This window comes from Periophthalmus magnuspinnatus, chromosome 4 (genome assembly GCF_009829125.3).
Source record: "Periophthalmus magnuspinnatus isolate fPerMag1 chromosome 4, fPerMag1.2.pri, whole genome shotgun sequence".
In the NCBI taxonomy this organism is placed as follows: domain Eukaryota; kingdom Metazoa; phylum Chordata; class Actinopteri; order Gobiiformes; family Gobiidae; genus Periophthalmus; species Periophthalmus magnuspinnatus.
This window is the reverse complement of record NC_047129.1, coordinates 4,998,477-5,018,200: the sequence shown is the minus strand read 5'-3', so window position 1 is coordinate 5,018,200 and position 19,724 is coordinate 4,998,477. Positions and strand designations below refer to the sequence as shown.

At 40.5% G+C, this 19,724-nt stretch overlaps 1 protein-coding gene across 4 annotated transcripts in view; it reads right to left on the bottom strand.

The window, feature by feature from the left end:
• Positions 1-19,724, bottom strand: part of LOC117394136 (uncharacterized) — a 137,726-nt gene that overhangs the window by 30,378 nt on the left and 87,624 nt on the right. For all 4 annotated transcript variants that reach the window (XM_055221235.1, XM_055221237.1, XM_055221234.1 and 1 more), the window contains exons 2-3: positions 2,676-2,792; positions 992-1,147 (exon numbers count right to left, since the gene is read on the bottom strand). In XM_055221235.1, coding sequence (XP_055077210.1) covers positions 992-1,147; positions 2,676-2,792 — 273 coding nt within the window. The remainder of the gene's footprint in view (positions 1-991; positions 1,148-2,675; positions 2,793-19,724) is intronic.

The window sequence follows — 19,724 nt, the reverse complement described above, 5'->3', positions numbered from 1 at the left end:
TTGGACTACGCCAGGGCTACCCTTTGTCACCGGTTCTGTTGTATTTATGGACAGAATTTCTAGGCACAATCAGGCTGTTGGAGGGGTCTGGTTCGGGAACTACAGGATCTTGTCTCTGCTGTTTGCAGAGATAAGATCCTGCAAAGCCGAAATTGATTGATTTTAATTTTCCTCCGCAAGGTGGTTAGGCGCTCCCTTAGAGATAGGTTGAGGAGCTCGGTCACATGGGGGGAGCTCGGAGTACAGCCGCTGCTTGGGCATCTATTCTTGATGCATCCTAGATGCCTTCCTAGGGAGGTGTTCTGGGCATGTCCCACTGGGAGGAGGCCCTGGGGAAGACCCATGACACAGAGGAGGGACTATGTCTCTCGGCTGAGAGACATATTGGGGACACCTTGGGGTCCCACTGGAGGAGCTAGAGGACATGTCTAGGGTGAGGGAAGTCTGGGAGTCCCTGCTTAGACTGCTGCCCTGCGACCCCGTCCCGGATAAGTGGAAGGAAATGTATGGATGGATATTACTTTTTCATTGAAGTGCTCTTACTTCAGTAAAGGTTTTGGTTACTCTTCCCACAGTCTAGAAGTGACCAAAGCTTTATGTTGTCAGTTTGAAATGATTTGAACATGTGTGTTTCTTGCACCGGTCCTATAGATATGATTTAGTTTTTCTCAATTTTGTGTCTATTCTTTGAAAATTTTGTCCTTCCAGTTACATTAATTAAAAATTTGAATCAGATGTTGCGTCATGGCAGTTACTGTTTCAGTTACTCGAGTAGTAGTTTTGCCTATACTTTTTTACTCTTATTTGAGTAATTTCTTGGACACTACTAGTACTTCTACTTGAGTAATATTATTTTAAAGTAATGATACTCCAATTTTTGGCTACTCTACCCACCTTTGATTACCATATTTAAACCACCAAGGGAGTATGTTACTTATTATCATTGACTCGACATAAATCTTGAGGTCAATAAACAACAAATATTTCTTACGTTGTAGGAGGGGAACTTTTCCCGGTCCAACTTAGCAGTGATCCGCACAAAGCCGGTCTCATGGTCCACCACAAACAAGTTAAATGGAGGTCTGTCTGCGCCGGCTCCAGTCAGGAAGTACTCCACCTTTGAATCTTTGTCCTTATCAGAGCGGATCTGAGGGCAAAAGAAGAAAGATGGTTGGTTTACGGGTTAATATTGCTTCTAATTATAGGTCATATCCACATAAAACAAAAATTGTATGATTTAAACTCTTATGTTTTTCACTGAGAAAGAATATAAGAAAATAAATAAATAAATAAATAATAGTAAAAATAAATAAATAAATAACTCAATCTCAACAAGTTATTGAAGTTGCTATACTTACTATACTGTACCTTTTTACTGTCTAAACAAACAAAATTTTGCCATTATGGTAATGCTTAGAGCTAGCATGTTAACAATGCGCTTTCTGATACCCTGGCTATTTTGACCTGAAGAGCTGCTTTTACAATATATCTGTGGGGAAGTACATGGACCAAAATCAGGTACAGCCACTTTAACATGCAGCTTTTACAGTTCAAAAGGCTTTAAAGATGCATTATGTAACTGTATCCTGCTTAGAGATGTTATTTTTTGTCTAAAATATTTCACATTATGGCATAAAACTTAGCAATGCCAATGCAGACTAGCAAACTGAGGCAAGTTACATGTCAGACTCAGAGTATCAAGGTTTTTTTTTTTAGTAAATAAAAAAAATGCAATAGCTAATCTATGGAACATTCCAGGCACATCTCCATAAACATTTTTGATCGCAATGTATTGTATTTTTCTAATATCAGCAATCTTCAAAGCGCCAACTTATGCCTCCCACACTCATTATAGTTGAGCTGTAATTAAATTGTTTGATTCTGCTGGCCTATATCAAACAGAGGCAAGACTGCGCAGTTAAAAAATGTAGGTCTTGATTTTGTCTTGACTCTGTGTATATTTAAAATGGTGACACAACAGCAGGTTCAGACAGGTACACTGTATCACAGTATTGTAAATTGTGGAGTTTGTTTGTGAAACCCACATATGGCATGGATCCATGTGGCAGTGAAATCATCCAAGCAGCTACTGATTATTGTGGGAAAACCAGATTGTAAATCAAAAAGCTAAAGCTAATACCTACACATCTGCATAAGATGGGGTGTTTAGAACAAGTGTAAAAAAGCTTGAACTTTTTTACTTCCAGTTTTGAAATCTTGAATCTTCCAATTTATTGGATGCTCTTTCATATGCTGGCTAGGTTCAGTTATTGACAAATAAGTCTTGAACTGAATTTTCAGGAAGATTGATAGGCAGTATAACCAATCAGAGGAACAGCTGGGCCTAATTTTGCTGTACAGCCTGCCCACAAACTCAAAGATTGGTGCTTCTATTCCTACTCAGAGACCAGTACATACTTCCATTGTGTTCTTGGGCAAGATGCTTCTACCCAACCTACAGAAGTATATGTATTTTAAGGCACTGTATCTGCTTTTTGTTATCTTAAAAATATAAAAGGCAGAACTAGTAAATTTTTTCCAACTACATGGAATAAAATGTGGGTACCGGCCCTTGAATTAATTAATTATCTAATATTTCTTCATGCTTTATTACAGCTTATTGAGGTGTAGTGGTTATAAAGTGCATGGCTCCAAATTATAATAATACGGCAGACCTTTGCAATGTACTCCTTGTCTGTATAGTCTGTGTTTTCCTTCAGTTTGGATGGAGGGATGATCCATTCTCTCTTCTTCCTCTTTTTTGATTGAGCTGATTCACTGCTCATCAACAACTGCAACACAAAAGAACAAATGTATTTGAAAACATGTAAAAAGCACACAGTTTGAAAACTTTTTATTTAAATTTCTGAAATGTATGCATTAAAGTTTCTTTTTTGTTTGCAGATGACTTGGAGAGAAATACCTATGTGTGATTATACAGTTATTATGCAAGGCTTACACGACACACAATTATAACTAAATCCATAGGGGACCATAGGGGGAAAAAGTAGCTATGGAAAGTTACTATTTTAAGTATATTTAAAACAAATATATCACATTATAATCAATTCTGTAAAATAATAGTTAAAAAAGAGGCTGTAAAATAAATCACAATGTATACTACTACAGGGTAATTACAACCCTTGAATAACTCATTTAGAGGAAAAACGACTAAAAATCTGAGCAAAAAAAAAGCAAATGTTGTGACCAATATTAATACTACTAGTAGTATAATGTAAAACGGGGGTGAAAAACGAGAAGCACGTTAAGTCAGTTCTCACTTAAATGCTGCAGCTTAGACCACTCGAATACCAGAGTATATTTACTATTCATCACATGATTTATGTATATTGACTTCATGTTGTGAAGCACCTGTCTGTGAAAAGGGCTAAATAAATAAACCTTGCTGCTACTGCTGCTGCTAATATTACAACAACTACTGTTACTATTGCTACCACTACTACTGCTTTGCTTGCTTCTACTACTTCTTTTACTACTACTGCTACCTTAACTACTTCTGCAACAGCACTTCTATTACAATTCCTAGATTATCTTCTGGATCTTCTTGTTTTAATGCTGTTTTCACAGTTTGATGGTTTGAAATTCTGCACATTTCCAAGTTCATGCCCAACAGTATTGTAGTGAATCATTGTTGCCTGTTTAAATCCTGGTCTAATATTTGCTGACTGCGGTACAGAGCTGGACACCATATGTCACATGTACATTATGTTATTTATGTGTGTATGTCAGAATGAGTAACATGCATCAAGGGAAAAAATGTGCTACCTCAACAAGACAAAACACTGTATGAATAACTTGAACTCAGTAGTACATAGTAGTATTGACTTGACTAGTTTTGGAGTTATTTTATTTAATTAATTTATTAGGCCCAAGCCCCTACAGGGCATAGGGCCTATTGCTTCCGCAATGATGAGTGCATGGGCGAAGCCCATGCACTCATCGTTGCAGACTGTCACATCGTCGCAGACTTCACGTAGTTGCGCGCTTCGCGTCAACAGGAGTGAATAGCAGGAGTCGTCCCACATCGCCCCCTACACAGACTCCTGTGACCTAGCAACCCATGCCGTAGGCATGGGACATGCATATTTGTTCTTGCTAGCATGTCAGCGTCAACATTGAGTCAATGGGCGACTCAATCCTATCCTATCCAAGCCCTCATGCCGCAGGCATGGGCCATACTTGTTACTGCTAAAATGAATGGAAGTCAATGGGAGGTCAATGGCGGACCCCGACGTCATTCGCCATTGACCCCACGGTGACGTGGGGAAAGTCGAGAGCTTTCAAAAAACGTATAATATGTCATTCTAATGTTATCGGATATATTGTTTTTGCTAAAATCATTATTATTTTTATTAGGCCCGAGCCCCTACAGGGCGTAGGGCCTATTGCTTCTGCAACGATGAGTGCGAAGCACTCATCGTTGCAGACTGTCTTCACGAAGTTGCGCGCTTCGCGCGCAACTTCGTGGCAGCACCGCGACCTTGCACAGACTCCTGTGTCCTAGCAACCCATGCCATAGGCATGGGTTTGCATATTTGTTGTTGCTAGCATGTCATGGGAAAAATATTAGTTATTAGTTTCATGGAATAATGTGAAATTTGGCACCATGACTCTTCATGTCATCCTGATCAAAAAAGTCAATGAGACCCATGTCGTATTTTTCACTGGGTTGCCATGGCGATGCGCGAGAGCGCCCATGTTATCCTAATGGGAAAATTTCCAAATTTTCGTACATTTCAAAGTCTTATAACGAGTTATTCGCTTCATTGAGAAATGTGAAATTTAGCACAGTGATTCTTCAGGTCGTCCCCATTAAAAAAGTCCTAGGTGCCAACTTTGTATTTTGCACGGTGTTGCCATGGCGATGCCTGGAAAACCCATGTTTTTGCATTTTGTGCATCAGCACTTCACGTGTTTTGACTTGTTTGGTGACAAGTGCAGCCCAAAGCCACAATAAAAAAGGGACAAGTGGCGCGTCAGCGCCACCCACAGGGAGTGCCGGGTCGGCCGAGTGCGAAGCACGGCCCGCGAGGGCCGTTTGATGACGCTTGCGGCTTTAATTAGGCCCGAGCCCCTATTGCTTCCGCAACGATGAGTGCGAAGCACTCATCGTTGCAGACTGTCTTCACAATGTTGACGCTGACGCAGCGCGAAGCGCTAATGTCCCCAAACACACTCCTGGCATCGAGCCCTATCCAAGCCCCCATGCCGCAGGCATGGGCCATACTTGTTACTGCTAAAATGAATGGAAGTCAATGGGAGGTCAATGGCGGACCCCGACGTCATGGCGAATGACGAGCGCGTTAGCGCTCGTCATTCGCCATTGACCCCATGGTGACGTGGGGAAAGTCGAGAGCTTTCAAAAAACGTATAATATGTGTTTCTAATGTTATCGGATATATTGTTTTTGCTAAAAAATATTATTATTAGGCCCGAGCCCCTACAGGGCGTAGGGCCTATTGCTTCCGCAACGATGAGTGCGAAGCACTCATTGTTGCAGACTGTCTTCACGAAGTTGCGCGCGAAGCGCGCAACTTCGTGGCAGCACCGCGACCTTGCACAGACTCCTGTGTCCTAGCAACCCATGCCGTAGGCATGGGTTTGCATATTTGTTGTTGCTAGCATGTCAGCGTCAACATTGAGTCAGTGGGCGAAGCCCATTGACTCAATGTTGACGCTGACGCAGCGCGAAGCGCTAATGTACCCAAACACACTCCTGGCATCGAGCCCTATCCAAGCCCCCATGCCGCAGGCATGGGCCATACTTGTTACTGCTAAAATGAATGGAAGTCAATGGGAGGTCAATGGCGGACCCCGACGTCATGGCGAATGACGAGCGCGTTAGCGCTCGTCATTCGCCATTGACCCCACGGTGACGTGGGGAAGGTCGAGAGCTTTCAAAAAACGTATAATATGTGTTTCTAATGTTATCGGATATATTGTTTTTGCTAAAAATATTATTTATTTTTTATTATTATTTTTATTTCTTTCTATCTGCTCTTTGAGCAGTAATTTGACCCCCTGAACATATTCAAAAACGTCACCAAATTTTGCCCATAATTCAGGTCTGGCTGAAAAATTTATTTTTTTATGTGGTGCATTATTGGGCATAAAAAAATGGCGCGACAGCGCCCCCTGCAAAAGTCACAATTTACATGGCGTCAATGGGAGACGTCCGACGTCAACTTTCGCATAGAGCCACGAAATTTGGTACACGCATTCTTCACGTGATGCCAAACAAAAAAGATTATTATGGCCACGCCCCCTTGACATACCGGAAGTCGGCCATCTTGGATTGAAAATTCCGAAATGCCGAGTCAGCGTTTTCGCTGACCTCGCATTTTCGTCAACTCCTCTGAAGGCGCTTCACCTGCAGGGCTGAAAATCACTGTACATCATCTAGACAAGTGGGGCATCAAAAGTTATCCAATTTATGATGATCCCTATTACGGTTTCCAGTGCGGCGAAGCCGCAAAATTCCATCGAAATTTTTGCAATTTTCAAAAGTACAAAATATGCTCCCGTTTGCGTAATGCAAAGTCCGATTTTGGCTCAAATTCGAATCAGTTGTAAAACTTTCGGGCCTAAAGCTACTCATTATGATAGAAACTAAATTGGCGCGATAGCGCCCCCTACAGAACATCTAATAAATTTGTATGGAAGGCCGAAAATTTAGTTTTCCCAAATGTTACCAAATTTGACACAAAATTCCATTGGGTCATCCCAATCAATAAAGCCAATCAGACCTATGTCGTCTTTTGCACCGTGTTGCCATGGCGATGCGCCAAACTTGCCAATGTTATGCTAATGGGAAATCTCCCAATTTTTCCCATTCATGGGAAAAATATTAGTTTCATGGAATAATGTGAAATTTGGCACCTATGACTCCTTCATGTCATCCTGATCAAAAAAGTCAATCAGACCCAAGTCATATTTTTCACTGGGTTGCCATGGCGATGCGCGAAAGCGCCCATGTAATCCTAATGGGAAAATTTCCAAATTTTCATGCATTTCAAAGTCTTATAACGATTTATTCACGTCACTGACGGACATGTGAAATTTGGCACAGTGATTCTTCAGGTCGTCACCGTACAAAAAAGTCCGAGGGGCCAAGTGTGTATTTTGCACGGTGTTGCCATGGCGATGCCTGGCAAAACCCATGTTTTTGCATTTTGTGCATCAGCACTTCCTATGTGTTTTGACTTGTTTGGTGACAAGTGCAGCCCAAAGTCCGCAATAAAAAAGGGGACAAGTGGCGCGTTCAGCAGCCACCCACAGGGAGTGCCGGGTCGGCCGAGTGCGAAGCACGGCCCGCGAGGGCCGTTCGATGCCGCTTGCGGCTTTAATTATTATTATTATTTTTATTTCTTCTTTCATCTGCTCTTTGAGCAGGAATTTGACCCCCTGAACATATTCAAAAACTCACCAAATTTTGCCCACAATTCAGGTCTGCTGAAAAATTTATTTTTTTATGTGGTGCATCATTGGGCATAAAAAAATGGCGCGACAGCGCCCCCTGCAAAAGTCAAATTTTCGAGCGTCAATGGGAGACGTCGACGTCAACTTTTTCATACAGCCACGAAATTCGGTACATGCATTCTTCAAGGGATGCCAAACAAAAAATATTATTATGGCCACGCCCTCTGACGCACCGGAAGTCGGCCATCTTGGATTGAAAATTCCAAAATGCAAAGTCAGCGTTTTCGCTGACGTCGCATTTTCGTCAACTCCTCTGAAGGCGCTTCACCTGCAGGGCTGAAATTCACTGTACATCATCTAGACAAGTGGGGCATCAAAAGTTATCCAATTTATGATGATCCCTATTACGGTTTCCGTGCGTCGAAGCCGCAAAATTCCATCGGAATTTTTGCAATTTTCAAAAGTCAAAATTTGCTCCCGTTTGCGCATGCAAAGTCCGATTTGGCTCAAATTCGAATCAGTTTTAAAACTTTCGGGCCTAAAGCTACTCATTATCACAGAAAGTAAATTGGCGCCACAGCGCCCCCTACAGAACATCGAATACATTTGTATGGAGGACCGAAAATTTAGTTTTCCCAAATGTTACCAAATTTGACACAAAATTCCATTGGCTCATCCCAATCAATAAAGTCAATCAGACCTATGTCGTCTTTTGCACCGTGTTGCCATGGCGATGCGCCAAACTGCCAATGTTATCTTAATGGAAATCCTCCCAATTTTTCCCATTCATGGGAAAAATATTACTTTCATGGAATAATGTGAAATTTGGCACCATGACTCTTCATGTCATCCTGATTAAAAAAGTCAATCAGACCCATGTCATATTTTTCACTGGGTTGCCATGGCGATGCGCGAGAGCGCCCATGTTATCCTAATGGGAAAATTTCCAAATTTTCGTACATTTCAAAGTCTTATAACGACTTATTACCGTCAACGACGAACACAAAATTTAGCACAGTGATTCTTCAGGTCATCCCCGACAAAAAAGTCCAACAGGCCAAGTTTGTATTTTGCACGGTGTTGCCATGGCGATGCCTGGAAAACCCATGTTTTTGCATTTTGTGCATCAGCACTTCGAATGTGTTTTCACTTGTTTGGTGATAAGTGCAGCCAAAAGCCGCAATATAAAAGGGACAATTGGCGCGTCAGCGCCACCCACAGGGAGTGCGGGGCCGGCCTAGTGCGAAGCACGGCCCGCGAGGGCCGTTCGATGCCGCTTGCGGCTTTAATTTTTATTTCTTTCTTCAGCTTTTTGAGCCGGAATTTGTCCCCATGAACATATTCAAAAACTCACCAAATTTTGCCCAAAATTCAGGTCTGGCGAAAAATTTATTTTTTTATGTGGTGCATCATTGGGCATAAAAAAATGGCGCGACAGCGCCCCCTGCAAAAGTCAAAATACATTGCGTCAATGGGAGACGTCCCAACGTCATTTTTGGCGTAGAGCTACAAAATTCGGTACACGCATTCTTCAAGTGATGCTAAACAAAAAAGATTATTATGGCCACGCCCTCTGACACACCGGAAGTCGGCCATCTTGGAATCCATCAGAATTTTTGCGAATTTCAAAAGACAAAATTTGCTCCCGTTTGCGCATGCAAAGTCCGATTTGGCTCAAATTCAAATCAGTTGTAAAACTTTTGGGCCTAAAGCTACTCATTATGTTAGAAACTAAATTGGCGCGATAGCGCCCCCTACACAACATCTAATGTATTTGTATGGACGGCGGAAAATTTAGTTTTCCCAAATGTTATCAAATTTGACAGAAAATTCCATTGGGTCATCCCAATCAATAAAGTCAATCAGACCCTTGCTTTTTTTTGCACCGTGTTGCCATGGCGATGCGCCAAACTGCCAATGTTATCCTAATGGGAAATCTCCAAATTTTTCCCATTCATGGGAAAAATATTAGTTTCATGGAATAATGTGAAATTGGGCTGACTCTTCATGTCATCCTGATCAAAAAAGTCAATCAGACCCAAGTCATATTTTTCACTGGGTTGCCATGGCGATGCGCGAAAGCGCCAATGTTATCCTAAAGGGAAAATTTCACATTTTCGTACATTTCAAAGTCTTATAACGACTTATTTTCGTCAACGACGAACATAAAATTTGGCACAGTGATTCTTCGGGTCGTCCCCGTCAAAAAAGTCCAACGAGCCAATTTTGTATTTTACACGGTGTTGCCATGGCGATGCCTGGAAAAAACAAATTTTGCCATTTTGTGCATCAGCACTTCCAATGTGTTTTGACTTGTTTGGTGACAAGTGCAGCCCAAAGCCCCAATAACGAAGGGACAAGTGGCGCGTTAGCGCCACCCACAAGGGAGTGCCGGGTCGGCCGAGTGCGAAGCACGGCCCGTGAGGGCCGTTCGATGCCACTTGCGGCTTTAATTAGGCCCGAGCCTGGGACTCCGTCCCGGCGAGGGACTCATTAAAACCGCGTCCGAAACCCGGAAAATGGCAAAAATCAAGTAGTAAACACGCCCCGACATGGCAGTGAGTGGTGTCAAAAATTAGAACTCGACGAGCTCTAATTGTCACAAAAGACCCCGAGAAAAAATAACGAAAGACGACTCGGTAGCGCCACCTCAAACTTTGATTTTCATGGGGCCTATGGGAGCCCGACTCGGAAAAAAGTCGACGTAAAAATCCGAAACTCACATCAAAAAATAGAACATGTCGGGACATGACAAAAATTATATTATGGCCCCGCCCTAAAATTTACAGGACGTCGGCCATATTGGATCAAACCCGGGAACGACAAAAGTGCACACCCTCGCATTCAGGACATTTTCTCGCCCAGTTTTCATCACAAACACTTCAAATTTGGCCAAATCCCACTAAACCCATGTGTGATTAAAGATTAACATTTACATTATGATTATGACTTTGAATATGGTCAGGGTGAATTTTCAACAAAATCGCAAATTTTTGAATATTTCAAAAAAATATTTCTCTTTCACACATTTTTTGTTGGGAAAACGCTAATACAGCGTTTATGCACATTTGTGAGCTGAACTCAATGCTATGCAAATCAAGGTACTCTCTCACAAAATGGCTCTCTAGCGCCCTCTTCAAATTTCATTTTCAAAAATTCATAAAAGACAATCGATTTGTCGAGGATGTGTGAAAAAATTCACAGGGGCCTTATTTGTGATTGAGCACAATGTGAGAAAGTCACATGACTGTAGCTGTTATGGTTTAGGAGAAAAATAATGGAAGGAAAATGCGTTTCCATTATTATTAGGCCCGAGCCTGGGACTCCGTCCCGGCGAGGGACTCATTAAAATCGCGTCCGGAACCCGGAAAATGGCAAAAATCAAGTAGTAAACACGCCCCGACATGGCAGTGAGTGGTGTCAAAAATTAGAACTCGACGAGCTCTAATTGTCACAAAAGACCCCGAGAAAAAATATCGCAAGACGACTCGGTAGCGCCACCTCAAACTTTGATTTTCATGGGGCCAATGGGAACCCGACTCGGAAAAAAGTCGACGTAAAAATCCGAAACTCACATCAAAAAATAGAACATGTCGGGACATGACAAAAATGATATTGTGGCCCCGCCCTAAAATGTACAGGAAGTCAGCCATATTGGATCAAACCCGGGAATGACAAAAGTGCACACCCTCGCATTCAGGACATTTTCTCGCACAGTTTTCATCACAATCACTTCAAATTTGGCCAAATCCCACTAAACACATGTGTGATTAAAGATTATCAATTACATTTTGATTATGACTTCGGGTGTGGTCAGGGTGAATTTTCAACAAAATCGCAATATTTGGAATATTTCAAAAAAATATTTGTCTTTCACACATTTTTTGTTGGGAAAACGCTAATACAGCGTTTATGCACATTTGTGAGTTGAACGCAATGATATGCAAATCAAGACACTCTCTCACAAAATGACTCTCTAGCGCCCTCTTCAAATTTCATTTTCAAAAATTCGTAGAAGACAAACGCTTTGACGTGGACGTGTGAAAAAAATCACAGGGGCCTTATTTGTGATGGGGCATAATGTGAGAAAGTCACATGACTGTAGCTATTATGGTTTAGGAGAAAAATAATGGGTGGAAAATGCGTTTCCATTATTATTATTATTAGGCCCGAGCCTGGGACTCCGTCCCGGCGAGGGACTCATTAAAACCGCGTCTGAAACCCGGAAAATGGCAAAAATCAAGTAGTAAACACGCCCCGACATGGCAGTGAGTGGTGTCAAAAATTAGAACTCAACGAGCTCTAATTGTCACAAAAGACCCCGAGAAAAAATAACGAAAGACGACTCAGTAGCGCCACCTCAAACTTTGACTTTCATGGGGCCAATGGGAGCCCGACTCGGAAAAAAGTCGACGTAAAAATCCGAAACTCACATCAAAAAATAGTACATGTCGGGACATGACAAAAATGATATTATGGCCCCACCCTAAAGTGTACAAGAAGTCGGCCATATTGGATCAAACCCGAGAACGACAAAAGTGCACACCCTCGCATTCAGGACATTTTCTCGCCCAGTTTTCATCACAAACACTTCAAATTTGGCCAAATCCCTCTAAACTCATGTGTGATTAAAGATTAACAATTACATTTTGATTATGACTTTGGGTGTGGTCAGGGTGAATTTTCAACAAAATCGCAATTTTTGCAATATTTCAATAAAATATTTCTCTTTCACACATTTTTTGTTGGGAAAACGCTAATACAGCGTTTATGCACATTTGTGAGCTGAACGCAATGATATGCAAATCAAGGCACTCTCTCACAAAATGGCTCTCTAGCGCCCTCTTCAAATTTCATTTTCAAAAATTCGTAGAAGACAAGCGATTTGTCGTGGACGTGTGAAAAAATTCACAGGGGCCTTATTTGTGATGGGGCACAATGTGAGAAAGTCACATGACTGTAGCTGTTATGGTTTAGGAGAAAAATAATGGGTGGAAAATGCGTTTCCATTCTTCTTCTTCTTCTTCTTCTTCTTATTTTGGTCGCGACTTTGAATCCACTTTTGACCCCCTGAACGTTAACGAAAAGTCAATTTTATTGGACCCAAAATTCAAGATTGGTGAAAAATTAATTATTTTGATGTTCAAAAAAATTAATGTATCAAAATGACTCAATAGCGCCACCTCAAAATTTGAAATACATTGCGGCAATGAGAGACCTTTTTCATCGTAGACAAATGAAATTTGGTACAAACATAGAACATGTCAAGACAAGTAAAAAATTATATTATGACCCCACCCTAAACCCTACAGGAAGTCGGCCATTGTGGGCGGAACCTCATTTTTTCAAAATTTTACCTCTCACATTTGGATTTTGTGCGCCTTGGATTTTCATTCAACAAACTTGCAAATTTGTCAAAATGAAGTAGACCCATGTGGGATTATAAGCAACTCTTTTGGAATTTTCTAAGTGATAAAATGTGGGTGTGGCCAGCCTGCAAAGAAAAAAGCCATTTTTTAAAGTTTTTAATTGCATGTAACTCACACAGTTAGTGTCCTACGTCCCGGCATGAATATACTTTTTTATTCAAAATGTTGATCTGAACACATAGATATACAATTTACACAGGTCAGATTTTATATTGCTCCACAGCGCCCCCTAAAACTTTCATTTTATGGGGCCAATGGGAGCCCGACTCGGAAAAAAGTCGACGTAAAAATCCGAAACTCATCAAAAAATAGTACATGTCGGGACATGACAAAAAGGATATTATGGCCCCACCCTAAAATGTACAGGACGTCGGCCATATTGGATCAAACCCGGGAATGACAAAAGTGCACACCCTCGCATTCAGGACATTTTCTCGCCTAGTTTTCATCACAAAAACTTCAAATTTGGCCAAATCCCACTAAACCCATGTGTGATTAAAGATTATCAATTACATTTTGATTATGACTTTGGGTGTGGTCAGGGTGAATTTTCAACAAAATCGCAAATTTTGGAAAATTTCAATAAAATATTTATCTTTCACACATTTTTTGTTGGGAAAACGCTAATACAGCGTTTATGCACATTTGTAAGCTGAACGCAATGATATGCATGTCATTACGCTCTGTCACAAAATGGCTCTCTAGCGCCCTCTTCAAATTTCATTTTCAAAAATTCGTAGTAGACAAACGATTTGTTGTGGACTTTTGAAAAAAATCACAGGGGCCTTATTTGTGATGGGGCACAATGTGAGAAAGTCACATGACTGTAGCTGTTATGGTTTAGGAGAAAAATAATGGGTGGAAAAAAAAATTCCATTATTAGGCCCGAGCCTGGGACTCCGTCCCGGCGAGGGACTCATTAAAACCGCGTCTGAAACCCGGAAAATGGCAAAAATCAAGTAGTAAACACGCCCCGACATGGCAGTGAGTGGTGTCAAAAATTAGAACTCAACGAGCTCTAATTGTCACAAAAGACCCCGAGAAAAAATAACGAAAGACGACTCAGTAGCGCCACCTCAAACTTTGATTTTCATGGGGCCAATGGGAGCCCGACTCGGAAAAAAGTCGACGTAAAAATCCGAAACTCACATCAAAAAATAGTACATGTCGGGACATGACAAAAATGATATTATGGCCCCACCCTAAAGTGTACAAGAAGTCGGCCATATTGGATCAAACCCGAGAACGACAAAAGTGCACACCCTCGCATTCAGGACATTTTCTCGCCCAGTTTTCATCACAAACACTTCAAATTTGGCCAAATCCCTCTAAACTCATGTGTGATTAAAGATTAACAATTACATTTTGATTATGACTTTGGGTGTGGTCAGGGTGAATTTTCAACAAAATCGCAATTTTTGCAATATTTCAATAAAATATTTCTCTTTCACACATTTTTTGTTGGGAAAACGCTAATACAGCGTTTATGCACATTTGTGAGCTGAACGCAATGATATGCAAATCAAGGCACTCTCTCACAAAATGGCTCTCTAGCGCCCTCTTCAAATTTCATTTTCAAAAATTCGTAGAAGACAAGTGATTTGTCGTGGACGTGTGAAAAAATTCACAGGGGCCTTATTTGTGATGGGGCACAATGTGAGAAAGTCACATGACTGTAGCTGTTATGGTTTAGGAGAAAAATAATGGGTGGAAAATGCGTTTCCATTCTTCTTCTTCTTCTTCTTCTTCTTCTTATTTTGGTCGCGACTTTGAATCCACTTTTGACCCCCTGAACGTTAACGAAAAGTCAATTTTATTGGACCCAAAATTCAAGATTGGTGAAAAATTAATTATTTTGATGTTCAAAAAAATTAATGTATCAAAATGACTCAATAGCGCCACCTCAAAATTTGAAATACATTGCGGCAATGAGAGACCTTTTTCATCGTAGACAAATGAAATTTGGTACAAACATAGAACATGTCAAGACAAGTAAAAAATTATATTATGACCCCACCCTAAACCCTACAGGAAGTCGGCCATTGTGGGCGGAACCTCATTTTTTCAAAATTTTACCTCTCACATTTGGATTTTGTGCGCCTTGGATTTTCATTCAACAAACTTGCAAATTTGTCAAAATGAAGTAGACCCATGTGGGATTATAAGCAACTCTTTTGGAATTTTCTAAGTGATAAAATGTGGGTGTGGCCAGCCTGCAAAGAAAAAAGCCATTTTTTAAAGTTTTTAATTGCATGTAACTCACACAGTTAGTGTCCTACGTCCCGGCATGAATATACTTTTTTATTCAAAATGTTGATCTGAACACATAGATATACAATTTACACAGGTCAGATTTTATATTGCTCCACAGCGCCCCCTAAAACTTTCATTTTATGGGGCCAATGGGAGCCCGACTCGGAAAAAAGTCGACGTAAAAATCCGAAACTCATCAAAAAATAGTACATGTCGGGACATGACAAAAAGGATATTATGGCCCCACCCTAAAATGTACAGGACGTCGGCCATATTGGATCAAACCCGGGAATGACAAAAGTGCACACCCTCGCATTCAGGACATTTTCTCGCCTAGTTTTCATCACAAAAACTTCAAATTTGGCCAAATCCCACTAAACCCATGTGTGATTAAAGATTATCAATTACATTTTGATTATGACTTTGGGTGTGGTCAGGGTGAATTTTCAACAAAATCGCAAATTTTGGAAAATTTCAATAAAATATTTATCTTTCACACATTTTTTGTTGGGAAAACGCTAATACAGCGTTTATGCACATTTGTAAGCTGAACGCAATGATATGCATGTCATTACGCTCTGTCACAAAATGGCTCTCTAGCGCCCTCTTCAAATTTCATTTTCAAAAATTCGTAGTAGACAAACGATTTGTTGTGGACTTTTGAAAAAAATCACAGGGGCCTTATTTGTGATGGGGCACAATGTGAGAAAGTCACATGACTGTAGCTGTTATGGTTTAGGAGAAAAATAATGGGTGGAAAAAAAAATTCCATTATTAGGCCCGAGCCTGGGACTCCGTCCCGGCGAGGGACTCATTAAAACCGCGTCTGAAACCCGGAAAATGGCAAAAATCAAGTAGTAAACACGCCCCGACATGGCAGTGAGTGGTGTCAAAAATTAGAACTCAACGAGCTCTAATTGTCACAAAAGACCCCGAGAAAAAATAACGAAAGACGACTCAGTAGCGCCACCTCAAACTTTGATTTTCATGGGGCCAATGGGAGCCCGACTCGGAAAAAAGTCGACGTAAAAATCCGAAACTCACATCAAAAAATAGTACATGTCGGGACATGACAAAAATGATATTATGGCCCCACCCTAAAGTGTACAAGAAGTCGGCCATATTGGATCAAACCCGAGAACGACAAAAGTGCACACCCTCGCATTCAGGACATTTTCTCGCCCAGTTTTCATCACAAACACTTCAAATTTGGCCAAATCCCTCTAAACTCATGTGTGATTAAAGATTAACAATTACATTTTGATTATGACTTTGGGTGTGGTCAGGGTGAATTTTCAACAAAATCGCAATTTTTGCAATATTTCAATAAAATATTTATCTTTCACACATTTTTTGTTGGGAAAACGCTAATACAGCGTTTATGCACATTTGTGAGCTGAACGCAATGATATGCAAATCAAGGCACTCTCTCACAAAATGGCTCTCTAGCGCCCTCTTCAAATTTCATTTTCAAAAATTCGTAGAAGACAAGCGATTTGTACGTGAACGTGTGAAAAAATTCACAGGGGCCTTATTTGTGATGGGGCACAATGTGAGAAAGTCACATGACTGTAGCTGTTATGGTTTAGGAGAAAAATAATGGGTGGAAAATGCGTTTCCATTATTCTTCTTCTTCTTCTTCTTCTTCTTATTTTGGTCGCGACTTTGAATCCACTTTTGACCCCCTGAACGTTAACGAAAAGTCAATTTTATTGGACCCAAAATTCAAGGTTGGTGAAAAATTTATTATTTTGATATTCAAAAAAATTAACGTATCAAAATGACTCATTAGTGCCACCTCAAAATTTGAAATACATTGCGGCAATTAGAGACCTTTTTCGTCGTAGACAAATGAAATTTGGTACAAACATAGAACATTTCAAGACAAGTAAAAAATTATATTATGACCCCACTCTAAACCCTACAGGAAGTCTGCCATTGTGGGCGGAACCCCATTTTTCCAAAATTTTACCTCTCACATTTGGATTTATTGCGCCTTGGATTTTCATTCAAGAAACTTGCAAATTGGTCAAAATGAACTAGACCCATGTGGGATTATATGGAACTGTCCTGGATTTTTCTACATCATAAAATGTGGGTGTGGCCACCAATCAAAGAAAAAAGCAATATTTTTACGTGTTAAAGTGAGCATAACTCACACATGCAGTGTCCTATTTCCCGGCATTAATATACATTTTGTTCAAAATCTTGATCTGAGTGAATAGATATGCAATTTACACATATCAAAGACTACATTGTTCCACAGCGCCCCCTTGAAAATTTTAAATGGCATGTAAAAACATTACTTTGTCACAAACATTTGAAATTTGGCATGAACATCCCTATTCCTATACTGAACAAAAATGTCAGTGACACCATACCTCTATTTTCAAAGGTGTTGCCATGGCAACGTCTGACATTTCTCATTGAAATACATGGGTTTTGGTTAACTGGGATGAAAAATTATTACTTTGTCATAGACCATGGAAATTTGGTACACATATTCCTCTCATCATACTGAACAAAAAAGCCAATAAAGATATACCTCTATTTCTAACCGTACAGGCGTGACAATGTCATAAATGCTCTCATTGGAATGAATGGAGTAGTATTACTCAGTTGCTGATTTTGGGGGGAGGAGCGATGAAAGCGGGAACGAAAGGCAGGATCTCCGCGGTGGCTTGTACCTCGCGGTCGCAAGGGGTGGCGAGGGCCTTTATCACTGCTTGCAGTTTTTATTATTATTAGGCCCGAGCCTGGGACTCCGTCCCGGCGAGGGACTCATTAAAACCGCGTCCGGAGTGCACACCCTCGCATTCAGGACATTTTCTCGCCCAGTTTTAATCACAAACACTTCGAATTTGGCCAAATCCCACTAAACCCATGTGTGATTAAAGATTATCAATTACATTTTGATTATGACTTCGGGTGTGGTCAGGGTGAATTTTCAACAAAATTGCAAATTTTGGAATATTTCAAAAAAATATTTGTCTTTCACACATTTTTTGTTGGGAAAACGCTAATACAGCGTTTATGCACATTTGTGAGCTGAACGCAATGATATGCAAATCAAGGCACTCTCTCACAAAATGGCTCTCTAGCGCCCTCTTGAAATTTCATTTTCAAAAATTCATAGAAGACAATCGATTTGTCGTGGACGTGTGAAAAAATTCACAGGGGCCTTATTTGTGATGGGGCACAATATGAGAAAGTCACATGACTGTAGCTGTTATGGTTTAGGAGAAAAATAATGGGTGGAAAAAAAATTTCCATTATTATTATTATTATTATTAGGCCCGAGCCTGGGACTCCGTCCCGGCGAGGGACTCATTAAAACCGCGTCCGGAGCGTGGAAAATGGCAAAAATCAAGTAGTAAACACGCCCCGACATGCCAGTGAGTGGTGTCAAAAATTAGAACTCGACGAGCTCTAATTGTCACAAAAGACCCCGAGAAAAAATAACGAAAGACGACTCGGTAGCGCCACCTCAAACTTTGATTTTCATGGGGCCAATGGGAGCCCGACTCGGACAAAAGTCAACGTAAAAATCTGAAACTCACAGCAAAAAATAGAACATGTCAGGACATGACAAAAATGATATTATGGCCCCGCCCTAAAATGTACAGGACGTCGGCCATATTGGATCAAACCCGGGAACGACAAAAGTGCACACCCTCGCATTCAGGAAATTTTCTCACACAGTTTTAATCACAAACACTTCAAATTTGGCCAAATCCCTCTAAACACATGTGTGATTAAAGATTAACAATTACATTTTGATTATGACTTCGGGTGTGGTCAGGGTGAATTTTCAACAAAATCGCAAATTTTGGAATATTTCAAAAAAATATTTGTCTTTCACACATTTTTTGTTGGGAAAACGCTAATACAGCGTTTATGCACATTTGTGAGCTGAACGCAATGATATGCAAATCAAGGCACTCTCTCACAAAATGGCTCTCTAGCGCCCTCTTCAAATTTCATTTTCAAAAATTCGTAGAGGACAATCGATTTGTCGTGGACGTGTGAAAAAAATCACAGGGGCCTTATTTGTGATGGGGCACAATGTGACAAAGTCACATGACTGTAGCTGTTATGGTTTAGGAGAAAAATAATGGGTGGAAAAAAAATTTCCATTATTATTATTATTATTATTATTATACTTACCGCTTTGAAGTCATTTTTGACCCCCTGAACGTTAACGAAAAGTCAATTTTATTGCACCCAAAATTCAAGACTGGTGAAAAATTTTTTTTTTTTACCTGCGTTTATAAAAATTTTGAAAAATGTCTCGGTAGCGCCCCCTAAAACTCCAATGCATTGTTTTTGCAAAGTTTGACATAAACATTTGAAATTTTGCACATACATCCTCCTTGACATACTGATCAAAAAAGTCAATGAGATCATACCTCTATTTGCAACTATGTTGCCGTGGTAACATAATAAATGTGCCATTGAAATGAATGGGGTTCAGAGTACTGGACTTTGTTGTAGACTAAATAGATGCTCTACACTCATCAAACTATGGCCTGAAATTCAAGATTGGCAAGAAATGTTGTATTTTGATGTGCAAAAAAATTTACGTAACAAAATGACTCAATA